Raw genomic sequence first — 17,293 nt, 5'->3', positions numbered from 1 at the left:
CAAAAATCATTTTTGTTTGCGGGTTTGCAGAGCGGAGGTGGGCAACAAACAAAAACCTTAGCGATGACGCGCGTGAGCCAGCTAGTGGGAGTGAAGCATTTGAAAGTTATTTTTAGAACAGCATGTCTCACACTCGCTTTCCAGACTCCGCGGAGTGACAGCCAAATACTGAGCCAAATGAAGTTGGAGGAAGAGGCGAAAAAGGTACGGCAAATGGCGTGCTCAAAACTACGCAAGAATGATGCAGAAAACAGAGTGTTTAAGGAGGAGTGGACCAACACATTTTTGTTCATTTTACCTGGCGGCAGCAGAAGACCGCTATGGCTCATCCGTTCAGAGATGGTAGCGCTTGTAAAGAGCAGCAATTACAAAAGGCACTATGAGACGAAGCACGCAGCTTTTTCGCAAAGTTTCCCTATGAACTCTGCCATCCGTTCTCAAAAAATAGTGGAATTAAGGGCTCAATATGATCGCACCTCAAGACTCATGGTTCATTTATTCACTGCACAGCAACGCGCAAATGAATGCTCCCTCAGAATACCATGGATATTGGGTCAAAACAAAAAGACTTTCAGTGACGCACGGACCCAAGAAAATAATTTTTTAATTTCGGACCCAGAGGATTTCTAATTTATGACCCCTGCTCTAGTGGAATGCAAAATATTTGCTGAAGATTTATATTTAATGTTAAGAACTGTTTCTTTTTGAATATTTAGAACTTATATGGGTAACACAATTTAACTAGTCTAAATCCTTTGACACATTGCCAGTTGTTTAATTTTTTTTTTAACTGCTCAAACTGTCTTTTTTCGGAACATTATGGCATATTAACTAACATACAGTATTTTCACCCATGCTGTGATATTGACGGTGACTGCCGACCAGTTCATTTGAACTGGGAGGACAGGCAGGGAATTCTCATTTTCAATGCCATTGACAGCACTAGATGTGCAATCCATTTAGACCGGGAGAGGCTGGCAGCAAATGATCGCGTTGTCAATGGCAGCTAACGAGTTGATTTTGGCCCTGACGGATGTTCTCAGAGAGCCAAATTTTCCTTGAGGTGCTATTCGAAAATGTTTGGTAACAACTGCTTTATAGTTTTCTGGAGTCGAATCACATCCTCAAGTATTGGTGCGCAGCTCCTCACTGAAGCTCCTCCAGCTTAGGCATGTGCCGGTATAAGATTCTGACGGTATGATAACCTGAAGCCAAAATATCACGGTATCACGGCATTGCAATTACAGCTTTAAAATGTCTTACTTTGAGGGAAAAAAAAAGTTATTTTCATTGAACAGGATTTTTATATTTCAAAGCATATCAGCTAATTGGAACATAAGTATACCGTATTTTTCAGACTATAAGTCGTTTTTTTTTCGTAGTTTGGCTGGGGGTGAGACTTATACTCTGGAGCGACTTATGTGTGAAATTATTAACACATTATTATATAATTTCACGTGTTATTTTGGTGTTTTGGAGTGACACTGATGGTTTGGTTAAGTTGTTAGCATGTTCTTTATGCTATAGTTATCTGAATAATTCTTAATATCTATGTTACATTAACATAACACGTTCGCATTTCGTTGTTCATGCATCATGTAACATTATCATACTGTACATTCAGCATGTTGTTCTCTATTGTATTTTTATTTTAAATTGCCTTTCAAAATGACATATCTGTTCTATGTGTTGGATTTTATCGAGTAAATTTCTCCAAAAAATACGGTGCGACTTATATATGTTTTTTTCCTCTTCATTGGACATTTTATGGCTGGTGCGACTTGTATTCAGGTGCGACTTATAGTCCGAAAAATACAGTAACGTTAAGTTAAAGCAACACTTTGCAACTTTTAAGTTTGGTCGGTTTTAGCGACACAGCTCAACAGTATTACCATCAGAACAAAAATAATTGAATTATTTTCCATAAAAAGCACGTGTCTATGACTTGTTTATCATGTATATCATGTTTACATTGAATGAATGAATGAATTAAATTTATTGTCATTGTCATCATCATCGGTATCATTGACAGTTACAGAATGTGGGATAGTTTGGCCAAGAAAGAGAATCATTGAGAGTCACAGAATATGGAATAATTTGCCCGAAAAGACAACGACAGAAAAAGGAAGACGGGAAAAAGCATATGCTTATCAATACCCGTCCCCCAGCAGCCCGGACACACAGTCTAGCATGTTAGAGTTGCATAGTCCATTTTTTACTCATATACCTTCCCAAAAGATGGGTTAGCGGCCCCGGCAAATGATTTAGGCGTCAGTTGTAATCCAGAGATGATGAGATCATTTGCGCGTCTTCCTTGGTCGAGATCATCAACCAGAATTTCCAGCCTTTTAATGCGAACCTCCCTCTCCTCAACCGCTTGCTTGAGTTTCTCGTTTTAAGCGCGCAACAGCTGTAATTCTTTCATGACTTCTCGATTCTGGCTTTGAATCAGGTTAGTCAGAGAGGCCTCCAATTTCTGGATGGAGGATTTGACTTCATCCAGATCCTCGGGTTTCAGAGTTCTCGAAGCCATACTGGAGTTGTGCTTCTGGCTGGCCCTGAGCGCTTATCGGTTAAGATAAGAGAGTGCTTCAGGAGCTCAGAGAGTGTGTCTGTACACGGTGAAGGCTGAAGCATTATACACAAACTCGCTTTCTCAACACAGAGAGTTGCCAGAGAGAAAAAAACACCACGTTTTACCACCCCTAGACACACTAAACACGCTGGAGTTAACTCTAGTAGCTGGTGTGAAACGTTCATGACAGTGTTTACTAACCTTTAATTTTGTATTAATGCAAAATCCTATTGCCTCCTCGGCAACTACCCTCCGCAAACATGTTTTATATGTCGGTTGGCCCTTCTCCTCTAAGCTGCGGCCGTCTGTAACTTTTCTGTAGCCAAAGTATTCCCATACCAGCGATTTCGTTTTCTTCGATGGAGAAAAAAATTTCAGGAGTTTCACCTCCTCCAGCCATCGTGTAGCACAGCTGACTTACTAGCCACGTTTACATGCTGACTTTTATTCATACCGATTCAAATCATTCCGAATGGAAATTTCAGATCAGCTGTTTACATGTCACTTCATCTATTCCGATCCAGCGTTTACATGTGACTGCCTTTATTCCGAAAGGACGTTTGACAACTGCCGTCTGACATGCGCAGATTAATCAAAACAAAGCGTCACGTTGCAAAACATGGAGATCGATCGTCGGAGTGCTGCTGTTTTAACTTTAACCCACTTGTTGTGTTTGTGGGGTCGTATCCGCTTCTGCTGTTTTGCTCTTTTGCCTTGTAGTAGCTAGTTTTCCACCGGTTTCTAATCTGGTCAACGCTCCGGTCTATTCCGGCTTCGTGTAACCTCTCGTGAACTTTTTTAAATAGTTCACTGTTCCTCGTTTTACGCCCGTCTAAGCGAGCAATTATATTCAATTCTTTTAAAGTTTGAATTAAATACAATCTTTCCGCCGGACTCCAATTAGGTGCGCTGTGCTTGGAAGCCATGTTGCAAGTGACGTTACTTACGTCACAAAGTGACGTCACCACGTCAGTACGGAGCATGTGCAGAAAGAACGCAACCAGACACCATTCCGCTTCCCTGTTTACATAATATAATTTTACTTCTAATCGGTTTGGGAAAAGGAATATTCCACCCTGTGAATCGGAATGAAATTCCATTCGGTTTGGGCCTGTTCATTCCGAATGAGGTGTTTATATGGAACACATTTATTCGGTTTGAACAAATATTCCGATTGTAATTGGAATATTTGGCTCCATGTAAACGTGGCAACTGAGCAACAACCAGTGGGGGAGGGTTGAGCCCTGCAGCTGCAAGCCAGGGATTTCTCCCTGCATTTTTGGGACATAAAATAGGTAATACCTTAGGGACGGTATGACCCAAAAAATTTGGGGCCGTTTTGAAACCGCGACGTTTTCATACCACGGTATACCTTGAAACCGGTAATCGGTACATGTCTACTCCCGCTTGTAAAATAAATGTACGTTTAAGTCAGTCAACCACTTCACGTGATAAAAAACCTTTCGTTAAAGTCTTAAAACTTAGCATGCAAGTTTTTAAAGTAAAGGTGGACAGACTCAAAACTGTGAAGTACAAGTACTAACACAGAGCCCACTGCGCTGCCCATTTCATTGATTTCCCATTGGAGAAATTGAGGGGTGTCCTTAACATGATGAAACAAGAAGATGTCACTATAATGTGAAAAGCAAACATTCATATTTAGTGGGAAATAATGGGATATTCTGTAGGATTTTCCTCCACTTTATTGATGATTTATATGTGGTCAGGCAGCCTGCTTGACACACATACATACACAAACTTTCCCATCAATCTGTTTGTTCAAGGCCTTCTACATAATGGCCATCCGCATGCAAGGCAGCGTACAAATAGAGCAGGTGAATATTTTAAGAGTACACGCCTTCTGCTGTCGGCCCATGTTCCCGTTCTGACTCACAAGGCCTCGCTTTTTTTCTACCACTACTTCAAGCACAGTATGTTCAGTCATCAGTCGATTGCCGGGAGCCTCACATGCAACAAGGGCTCGGGATGACGCCAGTACATTTTGTGCACCTTCCCAGACACAACGGGATGTCCCTCAGTCCCTTTGTGCTGAGTTTTTTTTTGTTCGGGAAGGATAAAGCAAGTAGACAGCTCCCCTAAAATGTAGCCCAACCCTTCTTTTCTTCTCTCTCTTGGTCATCTCTCTTCCTCAGCCACTATGAGCTGGTCTGCTCCAAAGTCAGCCTCAAGCTCCTTCCGCAAAACTCCTCCGAGGAGGCCTCCATCAAAGAGCGTTACTGAGCATGCATCTTTCTATTTCTCGCTCCCCCTCCTGAGAATGGCTGATTACCGTTCGCTCCACAGGCTAAGTGGGCCAGATAGGAAGGCTCAGCTGGAAAAAGCGAGAACGAAAGAGAGCGAGAGAGGGAGAGAACCCTTTCTCTGAACCTTATTCTTCCCTGTAAAACTCTCCAGGGTACATACACGTGCACCGGCAACACTGGCAACAATGCAAAATACACAATCGTGCAGCCAAAAAAAGACTACACACCAGCCCACGTGTCATTTAGATGGAGATACACAGATAAACGGGTGCATTGAAAGGTGTGCAGCCAACAACCTCCTTTATAACAAACACCTTCCCACACAATCAACTAAAAAAATCTCCATTAAAAAAAAGTGATGCTAAATATTTTTCAAATGAGGTATTCATTTATCAACAGGCATTGTGTATACAAAAGTGTACTTTTAACCAAGACTTCATTGGATGGTTTTGTGATATTGAACATTTTTAGTGTAAGGTGTTCATTTTGTATTCACTTTGTTGAATGTTTTTTTTTTTCAGTTCACTTTTGGCAGTTTGCCTATATTAGTGGGCATAACTGACCACTTTTGACATGCATATGAAAAATTCAATAGAGTGTAAGAGTTGCCCTATTGCCCTATGCAATTTGAGGTACAACAAAGGAAATGACTGCAACACTGCAAGCCAGGTCAAGAAGAGTCATTTAACCGATACTTTTTTGGCCAACCTGGAGAGTTGTGACAATGTGAAGTAATTCAATTCTTGTTTCTCCTTGGTCACCAACTCATCCAGTGTTGCCCACTTATCCAATAAAAAAAACAGAAAAGCACAAACCTACTTAACAGGATAATTACCTACACTATTCAAGTCAAATGTAATCTAGGCTCGCGCACATACTGTAATTTTTTTTTATTGCCTCCCCACATGACATATGCAATAATAATGTTGAAGCTTGCTGAATTGTTACAAAACATCAAACTCTTGAGGTGTCGATAACTCTTTTTGAGGGAGGTCTTAAAGCAACACTAGGTCACTTTTCAACCTTTATAAACTATTTTCATAACATTTGTGATAATTAGGGCTTACACGTTAACAGGCGGTAATTATTTTTTTTAATTGATCACATTAAAATATTTAACGCAATTAACGCATGCGCGGAACAACCCATTCAAGCATTGCCGCGAACAGACTACAATGGCGCCGTTTGAAGTATATTGAGAGCTAAGGGCAGAGACAAGCAAGTGGAGTGGACGCAGGTGTTACCGGCACCCGCCAAGGGGGCCGCTGTTATTTTCAATGTGACCGGCATTGTCAGATTGAGCAGTGAGGAAGAAAGTGATCGAGCGAGAGAGGGAGCGAGAGAGTAGAGAGAGTGCGCAGTTAGCGCAGGCTCAAGTGCTGCGTCCCCCACATGCTTTTGTTTTGTTAGTAAAAGTACCCACAAGAAGCTATCGAACGCCTCTCGGTGTTTATATGTACGCCGCCGTCTTCCTCAGGAGGAAATCGGACAAACAGAGCCGACCGACGACAACGAGCCAACATGAATCGCCAGTCCATAGCACCGCCAATTACCAAGAAGGGCAAATTGGTAACACAGGCATTTATTGGAGCCGCGCTATTTATTGGAATAAGCAGTGGCCTTTCTTCCACAACTGCTATAACTATTGTGGTGAGTGATATGGGGAAGAATAACTGGAGATGATCTTTTTCTTATCACCATGTATTGTACTCAACGTAGAGAAGATATACCATTTGCAGCAACCACTGTGACTCATGGTTGCTCAAATTCCCATCATGCATTTGGGCAGTTAAGAACATTTAAGTCGCTACAGTATCATTTAGTGAAAGCACAACAAAAATAATATTCCTATCTCTCAAAAATAAAATAATGTTCACAAAAAGAAAAGCGCTAAATGCAAAGAGATCTGGCTTTCCCAATCAAAATAGCTATGCAAAATAATACTCTATTCAAACATTAAGTTTACCTCAACAAATACACTAGATGGCAATATTTAGTCGCAATATACAAACTATCAAAATTACTATAACTTGTACTCAAATTTATCTTTTAAGAATTACAAGTCTTTCTATCCATGGATCCCTTTCACAGAAAGAATGTTAATGTTAATGCCGTCTTGCGGATTTATTGTTATAATAAACAAATACAGTACTTTTGTACAGTATGTTGAATGTATATATCCGTTTTGTCTTATCTTTCCATTCCAACAATAATTTACAGAAAAATATGGCATATTTTAGAGATGGTTTAAATTGCGATTAATTGCGATTAATTACGATTAATTAATTATTTAGCTGTGATTAACTCGATTAAAAATTTTAATCGTTTGACAGCCCTAGTGATAATATGTCAACTGACAACTAGTGAATGACACCTCTTTTATATCTTGAAGGGGTCTGTATCGCTTTCACCGACACTAACTTTGAGGAGGGTGGCAGGAACCCTGCCACAAAAAAAACTACAAATGCGCTGACTGCTTTAGGGCATACGTCACTTCCATTTTTCCCCATTCATTATAGAGACGCAAGTCAATGCAAATGCTTTCACGCAAATTCTGTAACGGTGGCAGAGCAACAAAATAGACAAAAAGTTTTGTCTGAGGAGGAAAAAATTAAGGCTACAAATTAGGGGTTTAATGGTACACAAATATCTCGGTTCGGTACATACCTCGGTTTTGAGGTCACGGTTCGGTTCATTTTTGGTATAGTAAGAAAACAAAATGCAAAATATAAATGTGCTCGTTGTTTATTACACACCTTTGTGCTTTCAACAATAGGAACACTAGCCTATACATAGCTAGAATTCTGCTCAAAAAGTAGCGGGTATTTAAAGATAACCCAACAACAATTTGCCTTTCAGACCCTGCGTATTGGTCAGTTTTCTTTCTGAAAGAAAGAAGAAAAAGAAGTCCTGTGCTAAAGAGAAAAGCAATCGCAATGACAAAGATTTTAATATGTATTTTACAAATGAAATGCCTCAATGAATATTTTTTTTTTCTTATGAACGGTTTTCAAAAGCTTTATTGGTGGATTTTCTCAAGTTAAAGCGCCACACAGAAATCAAAAAAATTAATTGTGTAAGCAGGATTTGTGTATTATTCTTATTATTTAATTACAGGTGTTTTAGCTCATTTCAATTTATTTTATTTAAATGCGCTATTATTTATTTTATCATGTGTTTATATTTGACAAATGTGATGTAGTATTCATTTATATTGTATATTTTATGTTGTATAACTTTAGTTGCTATGTAAATATTAGTTCGTACTTGTTTTGCCGTGGTAGGAGGGTTTTGTATTGAACACGGGCCGTGTTGGTTATTATTATAGCAGAGAAGACAGCAGTAAATCAACAAAGACAAGTCAACTGTGCCCCGATCTACCACACAAGAGATCTGATGGACTCAAAAAGTGGGTTACGATTGCATATTAGTTTGAAAATCGACCGTATGCACCATATTTTTACACGAGTGACTTCTGGTCTGCCCGATCCTAGCTACCGGTATTGACGCAGGAGGGTCGCGTCTCGCATCAAATAATAAACTCTGACATTCTTTTCGCATGCGTCATGTTGAGCCGCTTCTGGGACGTGTCTAACACGCGGCCGCACTGCGACTGGTGTGCATTGGCTGATTGACTTTAACGCCCGCGTTTCACTGCGTTCTCGCGGCGGCCATGTTGTCACGCCGTTGACGTTTCTGGGTTATACTGTCCTACCGTGTTGGTCCTCATTATAGTAGAGAAGACGGAGTAAATATAATCTACACAAAGAAACTGTAACCCGATCGACTCGTTCGGTACCGAAATGGTTCAATACAAATACATGTACAGTTACATCCTTACTACAAATACTGTATATACAGAATAAACATTGGCCCGGCTTTCACCCGCTGGCGTGATGCGCCCCCCCACACTCCCGACCTCGTTAGCGCTGACAAGTTTGGGTTGGGTGGAGGGGGGTTAGCCACACTAAGCCACACGGTTGCTAACCGTCATCTGCTTTTGTTTAGCCACAACTGGATTCATTACCTTTATACAATTCAACCTTCACACAGTCGCTGGAAACAGAAATGTGGTTTAATCCATCTGGAGGCGAAAGGGAGATTGATTGATGATTTTACGACACTGCGGGTGTGCGCTGGTCCTCATGGGAACACAATCTTCCTTAAGGCAAAACACTACTACTTTTCTCCACTAGCGTCGCTAAAATCGACCAAAACTCAAAAGTGACCAAGTGTTGCTTTAATGGTAGTAGAAGTGGTCAAAGTAGTGGCATGGGTAGTCATGGTAGTAATAGCCTGGTAACAACAGTAGCTTAGTACGGTAGTCATACATTGTAAAACAAAGCTTGTTACATTTATGACAAAATAATTGGAGGTGTGGTTGCCAGAACTGTACTGTTAAAAAACAGGAAAGGCATAAAAATAATAAATATTATAATAGAAACAGGAGATGTAGTGTAGTCAATGACAAGAAATTGTGAGAGTCATGGACTAGTAGTTGTAGTGCTTTAGTAAAACCAGACTAAAAGTGAAAGTAATGGACTAATTGACTTGATTTTTATTTAGTCGTAGGAGTAGACCACGTAAATAAATAAGCCTAAAATAACTAGCATACTAGAAAGATCCCTTTCAAGTGTTTGAACATAAGTGTCTACTCGACATTTTTTTATTGACAGATGTTGCTGAGGAAGTGACTGGCTGGAGCATACAAGTGTGAGGAAGTAATTTAAAAAGGGTGATGTAATCAATGCTGTTAAGAGACTAAATGCTGTGCTGTCATCCTCCATTCAGAAAATGTGAAAATAACCACTTTCCACACTCCATCCCTCCTGCTCCATGACGAAAACAAACTTTAAGCACAGACATGTTCCACCAGAGATTCAAACGTGGATCTGCTGAAGGTGAGGCATGACCGTGCTAACCATAACTTAACTGTAATGCACTTTCATTTTGGAAAATAAAGCCAGAGTACCAAGAAGATGAGGCTTTAGATGGGTTTTGAACACCAAATCTGGTAACTGTAGGGCAGACACTCGAACAACTAGTCCACTGTGTTGTAATGACAAAACTAATGATCAGAGGTGGGGGGAAATACACCAGGTCCAAGGACATATTAAGTCGCCAGTACATTTAGTAAGAGTAATGTTAGTCTCTCCATGCAGTATTGAATGTAACACATTTTAAGGGATTGAGAGGAGCCTTTTCAATTGACAGTAAATAGCAAGGGCGTAGGTTTGGTCTCAACATTGGTAGGGATGATATAACAGCATTACTTGCAAATACACTTTTTGCTTGGGACGGGACATTAATAAGCCCAAACAGACGGGGTGACCCGTGGTCAGGGCTAAATTTCTCATCAATATGAACCTAATTAATTGATAGGCTAAACGATCAATGCAAAATAAATCTGTATTGACTTTAACTAACTTTCATGTGTATTGGTTTAGGTCAAAGGTGGGCAAACTATTCCACAAAGGGCCGCTGTGGGTGCGGGTTTTTGCTGCAACCCATCAAGAGGACACCTTTTCACCAATCTGGTGTGTTATAAGTGCAATCAGTTGATTGCAGTCAGGTGCTTTATGTTTCCATTTTAACCTCATTGGTTAAAAGCTCTGTGCTGGATCAGTTGGAACAAAGACCAGGACCCACTCCGGCCCTCGAGGACCGGTTTGCCCACCCCTGGTTTAGGTGATACACCGTTCGATTCAAACCTTTGTTTTCAAAAACTACTAAAGAAACATTTTGAGAATTTCCAGAATAAATGTCTGGATTTTACTAGGAAATTTAAATTTCAAAATTTGACCACAAATTATATCAACATACACAAGAAATACAAACATGTTAATCATCCATTAACTATCTATTAGGGGGTCATCCTTAGTTGACTACATTTCTTACAGTTTAATTAACTAACAGTAGAACACATACAGGAGGATATTTCTCTCAACGCAGCTTCCTCCTCAAGTTAAGAAATTCACACAGATTAATGCTATGCTAACTCTGATGTAGGTCGGACTTTCAGTAGCAATATTAGTGGTGTGTTCTAGGCCTGTCGCGATAACAAATTTTGTGTGCGATAATTTATTTCATAAATTATTGCGATATGCGATATTATTGCGCCCCCCCCCAAATTAAAAAAAAAAAATATATATATATATATATATATATATATATATACAATGGGGGTGGCTCAGTGGTAGAGTAGTCATCCCCCAACCCAGAGGTTGTGGGTTTGATTCTTCGCCCTGATGAACTTGCCTAGGTATCCTTGAGCAAGATACTGAACCCCATGTTGCTCCTGGTGCTGCGTCACCAGTAGGTGAATGGCGCGATAGTGTAAAGCGCTTTGAGCGCCTTGAAAGGTGGAAAAGAGCTATATAAGTGTAACACCATTTACCATTTACAATAACACTGTGAGAATACAGTATACTAGTATATTAAAAGATCAAGTACACCCATTTAAACGCAATAAATGCTTACTCTTAAATTCAAAAATACTTTTTAAGAAATCACAACTAAAATCAATGAATAGACCATGCCTCTTTTAAGTAAAAGACAACAATATTAATACCATATGGAAACAGAATAAATAAAATGTCTTTTTCAAGAAAAAAATAAAATTGCACTTAATAACTTAAGCATCAATTAAAACTTTTCCTCTCATAGCTTCTGCTATGGCGTTCCATGTGTAATACTGTGATTGGATGTTTTCCGAGGCACCATGAAGCGCACGTAATGGTGTTGTTGTTTTTTTCATGTGACGCAGCAGTGAGAGAGGCAGTGTCTCTACACAACCTGCCGAGAGCCACAGGTTGTAGTGTTGTAAGCGCCGTGTATTAATAAAAAACAAAGTTGGCAGCACGTCGTGTGTCTGATATCATTGCCAAAAAAAAAACCACACACATAATAGGACAACAGACAGCTTCCTTTTTAATGTTGTCCTTATAATGATGATCTGCTACATCAAAAATCACTTTGTGACTTTCCACCTCCATGATGGACCGTTCTTCGTCCATGTTTGCTGGTTAAACCGTGAATAAGCAACTGGGTTGTTGACTCCAGGCCCGGCTCCTTCCATTTTGAGAGATTTGTCTTCGGCAAAAATAAAAAATAACCTAAACCATCCGGCGGGCTCTGGTACGCCGGAGATGGTCCGCAGTCAATTGGGAGCACTGACGCGGCCAGTATAGGTGAACAATACGATATAATGGGAAATAATTGCTCCGGTGCTATTTTTTGCCAGACCCAGAACGAAAATGCATTTTGCGTAGTTGGTAACAAGGAAGCCGAACTTTTAACAGCACGTCAGCCGCACACGCACGTGCACGCGAGGCGATAAATCGCAGCGGAAAATTTACCGCCTTCATTTTTATTTACCGTGCGATAAATGGAATTATTGCATATTGCGACAAGCTTAGTGTTCCCCACCTCCACAGCATTGACGTTTTTTTACATTATTTACAGTGGCTGCTGCTGGCGGAAAAGACACTTCGGATATCCCTCTTCTTCGAAGGGGGTGGGGGTGGCGGCATGTTGTATTTCTGTCAGGCTGTGAATGCATGTATGTGTGTGTGTGGTCGGGGGGGCGTCAAGTAGGGTTGTTCCGATCATGTTTTTTTGCTCCCGATCACATCCCGATCGTTTTAGTTTGAGTATCTGCCGATCCCGATATTTCCCGATCCGATTGCTTTTCTTTGCTCCCGAATCAATTCCAATCATTCCCGATCATTTTTCCCGATCATATACATTTTAGCAATGCATTAAGAAAAAAATGAATAAAACTCGGACTAATATATACATTCAACATACAGGACATAAGTACTGTATTTGTTTATTATGACAATAAATCCTCAAGATGGCATTTACATTATTAACATTCTTTCTGTGAGAGGGATCCACGGATAGAAAGACTTGTAATTCTTAAAGGATAAATGTGACTTTGTATATTGTGACTAACTATTGCCATCTAGTGTATTTGTTGAGCTTTCAGTAAATGATACTGTAACCATTTAACTGTTCTGCCCAAATGCATGATGGGAAGTGCAACCATGACTGTGCGTAGTGGCACCAATTGATATATCTTCTCTGCGTTGGGAAATAACATAGGGTGTTAAGAAAAAGATCAAGTACTACCTTTCTTCCCCACGTTGCTTCCCACGATATTTCAAATTGTTGAGAGAGGGATTTTAAAGCTTTAGCCAACTAAAAAAGGCTCCAAAGACTGCCAAAATTCACTCTACTCATTTTACGCTGCCTTTTAGCTCTATGTAAAGGTAAATCGGCGCCATTATAGATTGAACGCGACAATGCGTGAGTGGGTCGTGCAGCGCATGCGTTAATTGCGTTAAATATCTTAACGTGATTAATTTTTTAAAAAATTAATTACCGCCATTAACGCGAAAAATTTGATAGCTCTACTTTAAGCCAATACTAAAGACTCTGGATGAGTGTAAGACAATTTGTCTGTGATGTTAAATACAATTAGAAAACGATTTAATTAATATATATATATTAAAAAAGGCATATCCGATATTTTTTTGCCGATTCCGATACTCTGAAAATGACGTGATCGGACTCGATCAATCGACATCTTTAGCGTCAAGTCATCAGCAAATCAAACATCCGTTAGAGGGGAAAAATGGACTGACACATTCAGCAAGTGAAAAGGGGTCAATGTAAGTCGGAACACAATGAAAGTACTGTAATTCACTTAATAATGGTCGGGTCAATTCTATCCTTACAACTTGTCTGGGAAGACAATCTAAATGACCTATATAACTGAAGTCATTATATAATGCAAAGAAGCTTGCTTAAAAGTTGGTGGGGACAATTTGACCATCCTGAAAAATTGGCAGTGTTATGTCCCTACAGTCCGTATGCAAACCTACGCCCTTGGTAAATGGATTTACTGCATTCATGTAAAAGTGCAAACTGCTGTCCTTCAAATGCACCTGCTTGTACACAACTGTGAAATAGTCAACCGCTTCCACACAGATCAAGCCACCGCGTCACAAACGTCGTATACGTGCAGGTGAACAATGCCCTGAGAATCAGTGATGCCTAATCACTCATGTATTCATGTCTTTTCCCACAAGCTGCAGCCTTGTGTGAAAGGGTCTCCACATGCACCACGCAGGCACCCCGTTAACCAGCATGACCAAATTTGGAAGTGTCGCCGTAACAGAATTTCAGGAAGTAAACAGCCAGGCCTTTTGACGACGAGTCAGCTTTGTAATGCTCCTTTGCGCGGGTACCGCTCCTTCACCAAATACACAAAGAATGGGTTCATCGACAGCGTGCTGCACATTGCTTTTACTAATATGAAAGGCCTTTACTCCCCATCTAATTCACACTCCTTCATTTAGGGAGTAGGCTCTTCCAGAGAGACCAATCATGCTTCAGCTGGGATACATGGGATACTATGTGTGTGAGTGTGTCTACATTTCCTTTTTCTATTTTGTCTCAGGTGTCATTCGGACAGACATGAGGCCATCAGCATTTGAGAGCAGAAATTTTGCAGTCGTGTAAGCACCATGGCTCAGTGTTGCAAAATTATAGGTCTTTTTTTCTATCCCACAACTGCACTTCAGCACAGGTATGAGAAGCTTTATGGTCGTCGCATTGCCCCAAAACGTAGTCAATTTTAGGGTTTGAGGGTCAATTTGTACTTGATTTGACAATCCATACAGCAGAAGGCCTGCTCCTATGACCATGGATGAAAATAATGCACAATTACAGCAGGGCTTTGTGCAAAGCCTGGAAAGGTCTATCTGGAGAGCTGCACTAGACCTCAGCACCAAAAAAAGCTCGATTCAGCAGATACTTCAGGGAGTGATAAAGCTTTTCACGTACTCCTGGTTGTCAAGAATCATAATCCTATGCTTTGAGCACTGAGCAGCACTCCACATCCAGGACCAAAACAAGCGCAATCTGTAGTAAGATGGCAATGCTTAAAGCAGTGTTTACTTGAGGATTGTAAATATGATGACTCAGAAAGTGGTGGAAACCACTTTCAATTCTGAAGCTAAATTAGCTTTATTCACCAGGGCATTATAAAGGCAAATTATGTTCCTATTTTACTTTGAAATAGTTTCTTTGTGTCTTTGCACAGTTAGAAAAAAAATCAATGTACTGTATTATCAGAAGTATTAGCTCTAGTAGTTGTTAGAGCCGTCACCCCACTTATTAAACACCCACATTTTTTTCACACTGACCAGGCCCCCTCGCCCTCTCCCAGCCAACATGGCCATGTCAAATGTTGATTTTAGCACCTGCCATGGGTTGCTAAAATCTGGACGGCGTGTTGCAAATGGCCCATCGATTAGACTTTTGACACCTATGATAGGGAGGGTAAAAAAAATAGTGTATTTCTGTTATTTGATGATGTAGTGGTGATCTATATTGTAGCAAGGGGAACTGGTGGTGTGGTGGGGGTGTGCGTGTTCACGTGGTACACGTGCATCTCAACTAATAGCAAAACATCAGAGGCCTGTCGGTTGCCCCATGAGACGTGAACAAGCCGCACATTCATTAACAGCAGAAGCAGCAACGTGGACGCACCGCTTCACATCACACGCCAGGCTGCCCCCACACATACGCACACACCCACGCAACCACACGTCACACACATAAACACACGGTCACGCATGCATGTATCACATGCACAAATGCATGCATCTTACAGTCACTCACGCACGTAAGCATGCGTCACACACAGACACACATGCAAACAGTACACACAAACCAATGCATCACACACATGCAAATTACACTTACATGCATTTCACAAACATACATTATAGAAAGAACGACACACACTTGCATGTATTGCAAACACATACAATATGTGCGTATGTATTACACACATATGCATTAGCACAAACATTCATGTTACGTATCATACATGCGCATCTCAAGTATACACATAAAACACATGTGCAAGCCCACAGCTGTTTGTTACGTAATGATGATCCAGTTTCTCTTTTAAATAATCCACCTCTTTCTCTTGCTTACTCCCTCTCTCGCTCCCTCTCTAATTAAAAACGTCCTTTTAACTGGGCAACTGTCAATGTGCGTGCATGATAATAATTTTAATAACAAAAGTAACAATCTTTTGGTGCACTAAATATTTTAAAAATAAAATGAGAGGAAATCACGAGATGTGGATTTCAGGACTGTTTTGTACTCACTCTGATGTTTTGGTGAGGGCCAGTGACCGACACAGCGTAGTCGGGGTCATCGGAACCAAAGACCGACATCCGCTGCAATTCCCGCCGTTCTCCGGCTCGCTCTCCACCGGCGAATCTGTGGGTGGCTCTGCCGGAACCAGCTGCATGTCCCCTGGGTCCAGAGGCTCCGCGGAAGGGGGCTGCACCACCGCGGACCCCTCGACTTGTGAAGGTGCTGTCGCTTGCTCAGGTGCGGGGCTCGCCGTCGAGCTCTTGGTCTGGGGGTCCTGAGCGAGGTGCAGGTGATGGAGGCAGCCAACGTCGGGGTGAAGCTGATGGTGGTGATGATGGAGGAGGTGATGCGGGTAAGCGGGATAGGAATGCTGATGTTGCTGCACGCGGACATCTCGCAGGTGCCTGTTCTCCCCGATGAGCTCATCCACTCGCCGGTCCAGCTCCTCGATGCGGGAGCGCTGCGTCTGGATAAGACTCTGCTGGTTCTGCACGATGGTGGTGAGCTCCCGCAGGTACAAGATTGCCTGCACCGGGTTTTCCAGCAGGCTGGAGCTCATCCTACATGCGGGGCTCGGACAATGGCCAGAAAGAGAGGGGCAAAAAGGACGCAGAGCAGAGGGAGAATTTTGTCAGGACGAGCTCTCCTTTGGGTTTTTGTTTTTTTTCTTCTTCTTGAAGGATGCGGTGACTGTGCTTGCCTCCGCTTATGCTCCCTCGCTCCTGTCTCCCTCACTCACTGCGCTGAGAGGTGCTGAAGAGAGGAACTAGATCCAGCTGTGACGGGAGGGAGGAGGGACAGGAACGAGGAGGAGGTGGAGGAGGAGAAGGGGAAGAGGAAGCACTGATGCGCCATTACGCACAGAGACGATCAAACTTCTGGGCAAATGCGCACCCTACAGGCGATATGACATCAAAGCAGCACATCAATATAATGATCACAAATTTTTATTTTTACGTGATCCAAAGAGGCAAAAAAATTCTGTACTTTTGGCTTGAGTAGTAATTAAATAATAAATAAATAGGATTAATTCCAAGAATCTGTTGTGAAAAGTCAGTTTAGCAAATGTTTATGAGGCAGAGACAGCAAGAATAAGTGACAGTTTAATGTTAAACGTGGCATATTCAAATATTAACGCAAATTTCTTTATATTTGACCGCTGAAAGAAGCTATCCATTTACCATAATGTAAGAAACGCGTTAACCGTGCGTTGTTTTTTAGCCAAACTACAACAAAACGAACAAAAAAGTATGCAAACTGAATTAATGCGGTC

The 17,293-nt window shown here is 41.2% G+C and overlaps 1 protein-coding gene across 1 annotated transcript in view; it reads right to left on the bottom strand.

Annotated features, from left to right (window-relative positions):
- The window catches only part of iqsec3b (IQ motif and Sec7 domain ArfGEF 3b), a 129,435-nt gene extending 112,529 nt beyond the window's left edge, over positions 1-16,906 (bottom strand). The window contains exon 1 of the mRNA XM_057836675.1: positions 16,029-16,906. Coding sequence (XP_057692658.1) covers positions 16,029-16,579 — 551 coding nt within the window. The 5' untranslated portion in view covers positions 16,580-16,906. The remainder of the gene's footprint in view (positions 1-16,028) is intronic.
- Between the last annotated feature and the right edge of the window lie 387 nt (positions 16,907-17,293).

Source organism: Corythoichthys intestinalis, chromosome 5 (assembly GCF_030265065.1).
Source record: "Corythoichthys intestinalis isolate RoL2023-P3 chromosome 5, ASM3026506v1, whole genome shotgun sequence".
Lineage (NCBI taxonomy): Eukaryota > Metazoa > Chordata > Actinopteri > Syngnathiformes > Syngnathidae > Corythoichthys > Corythoichthys intestinalis.
Note: the sequence above shows the minus strand (reverse complement) of the source record. Positions and strands in the feature narration are given on the sequence as shown.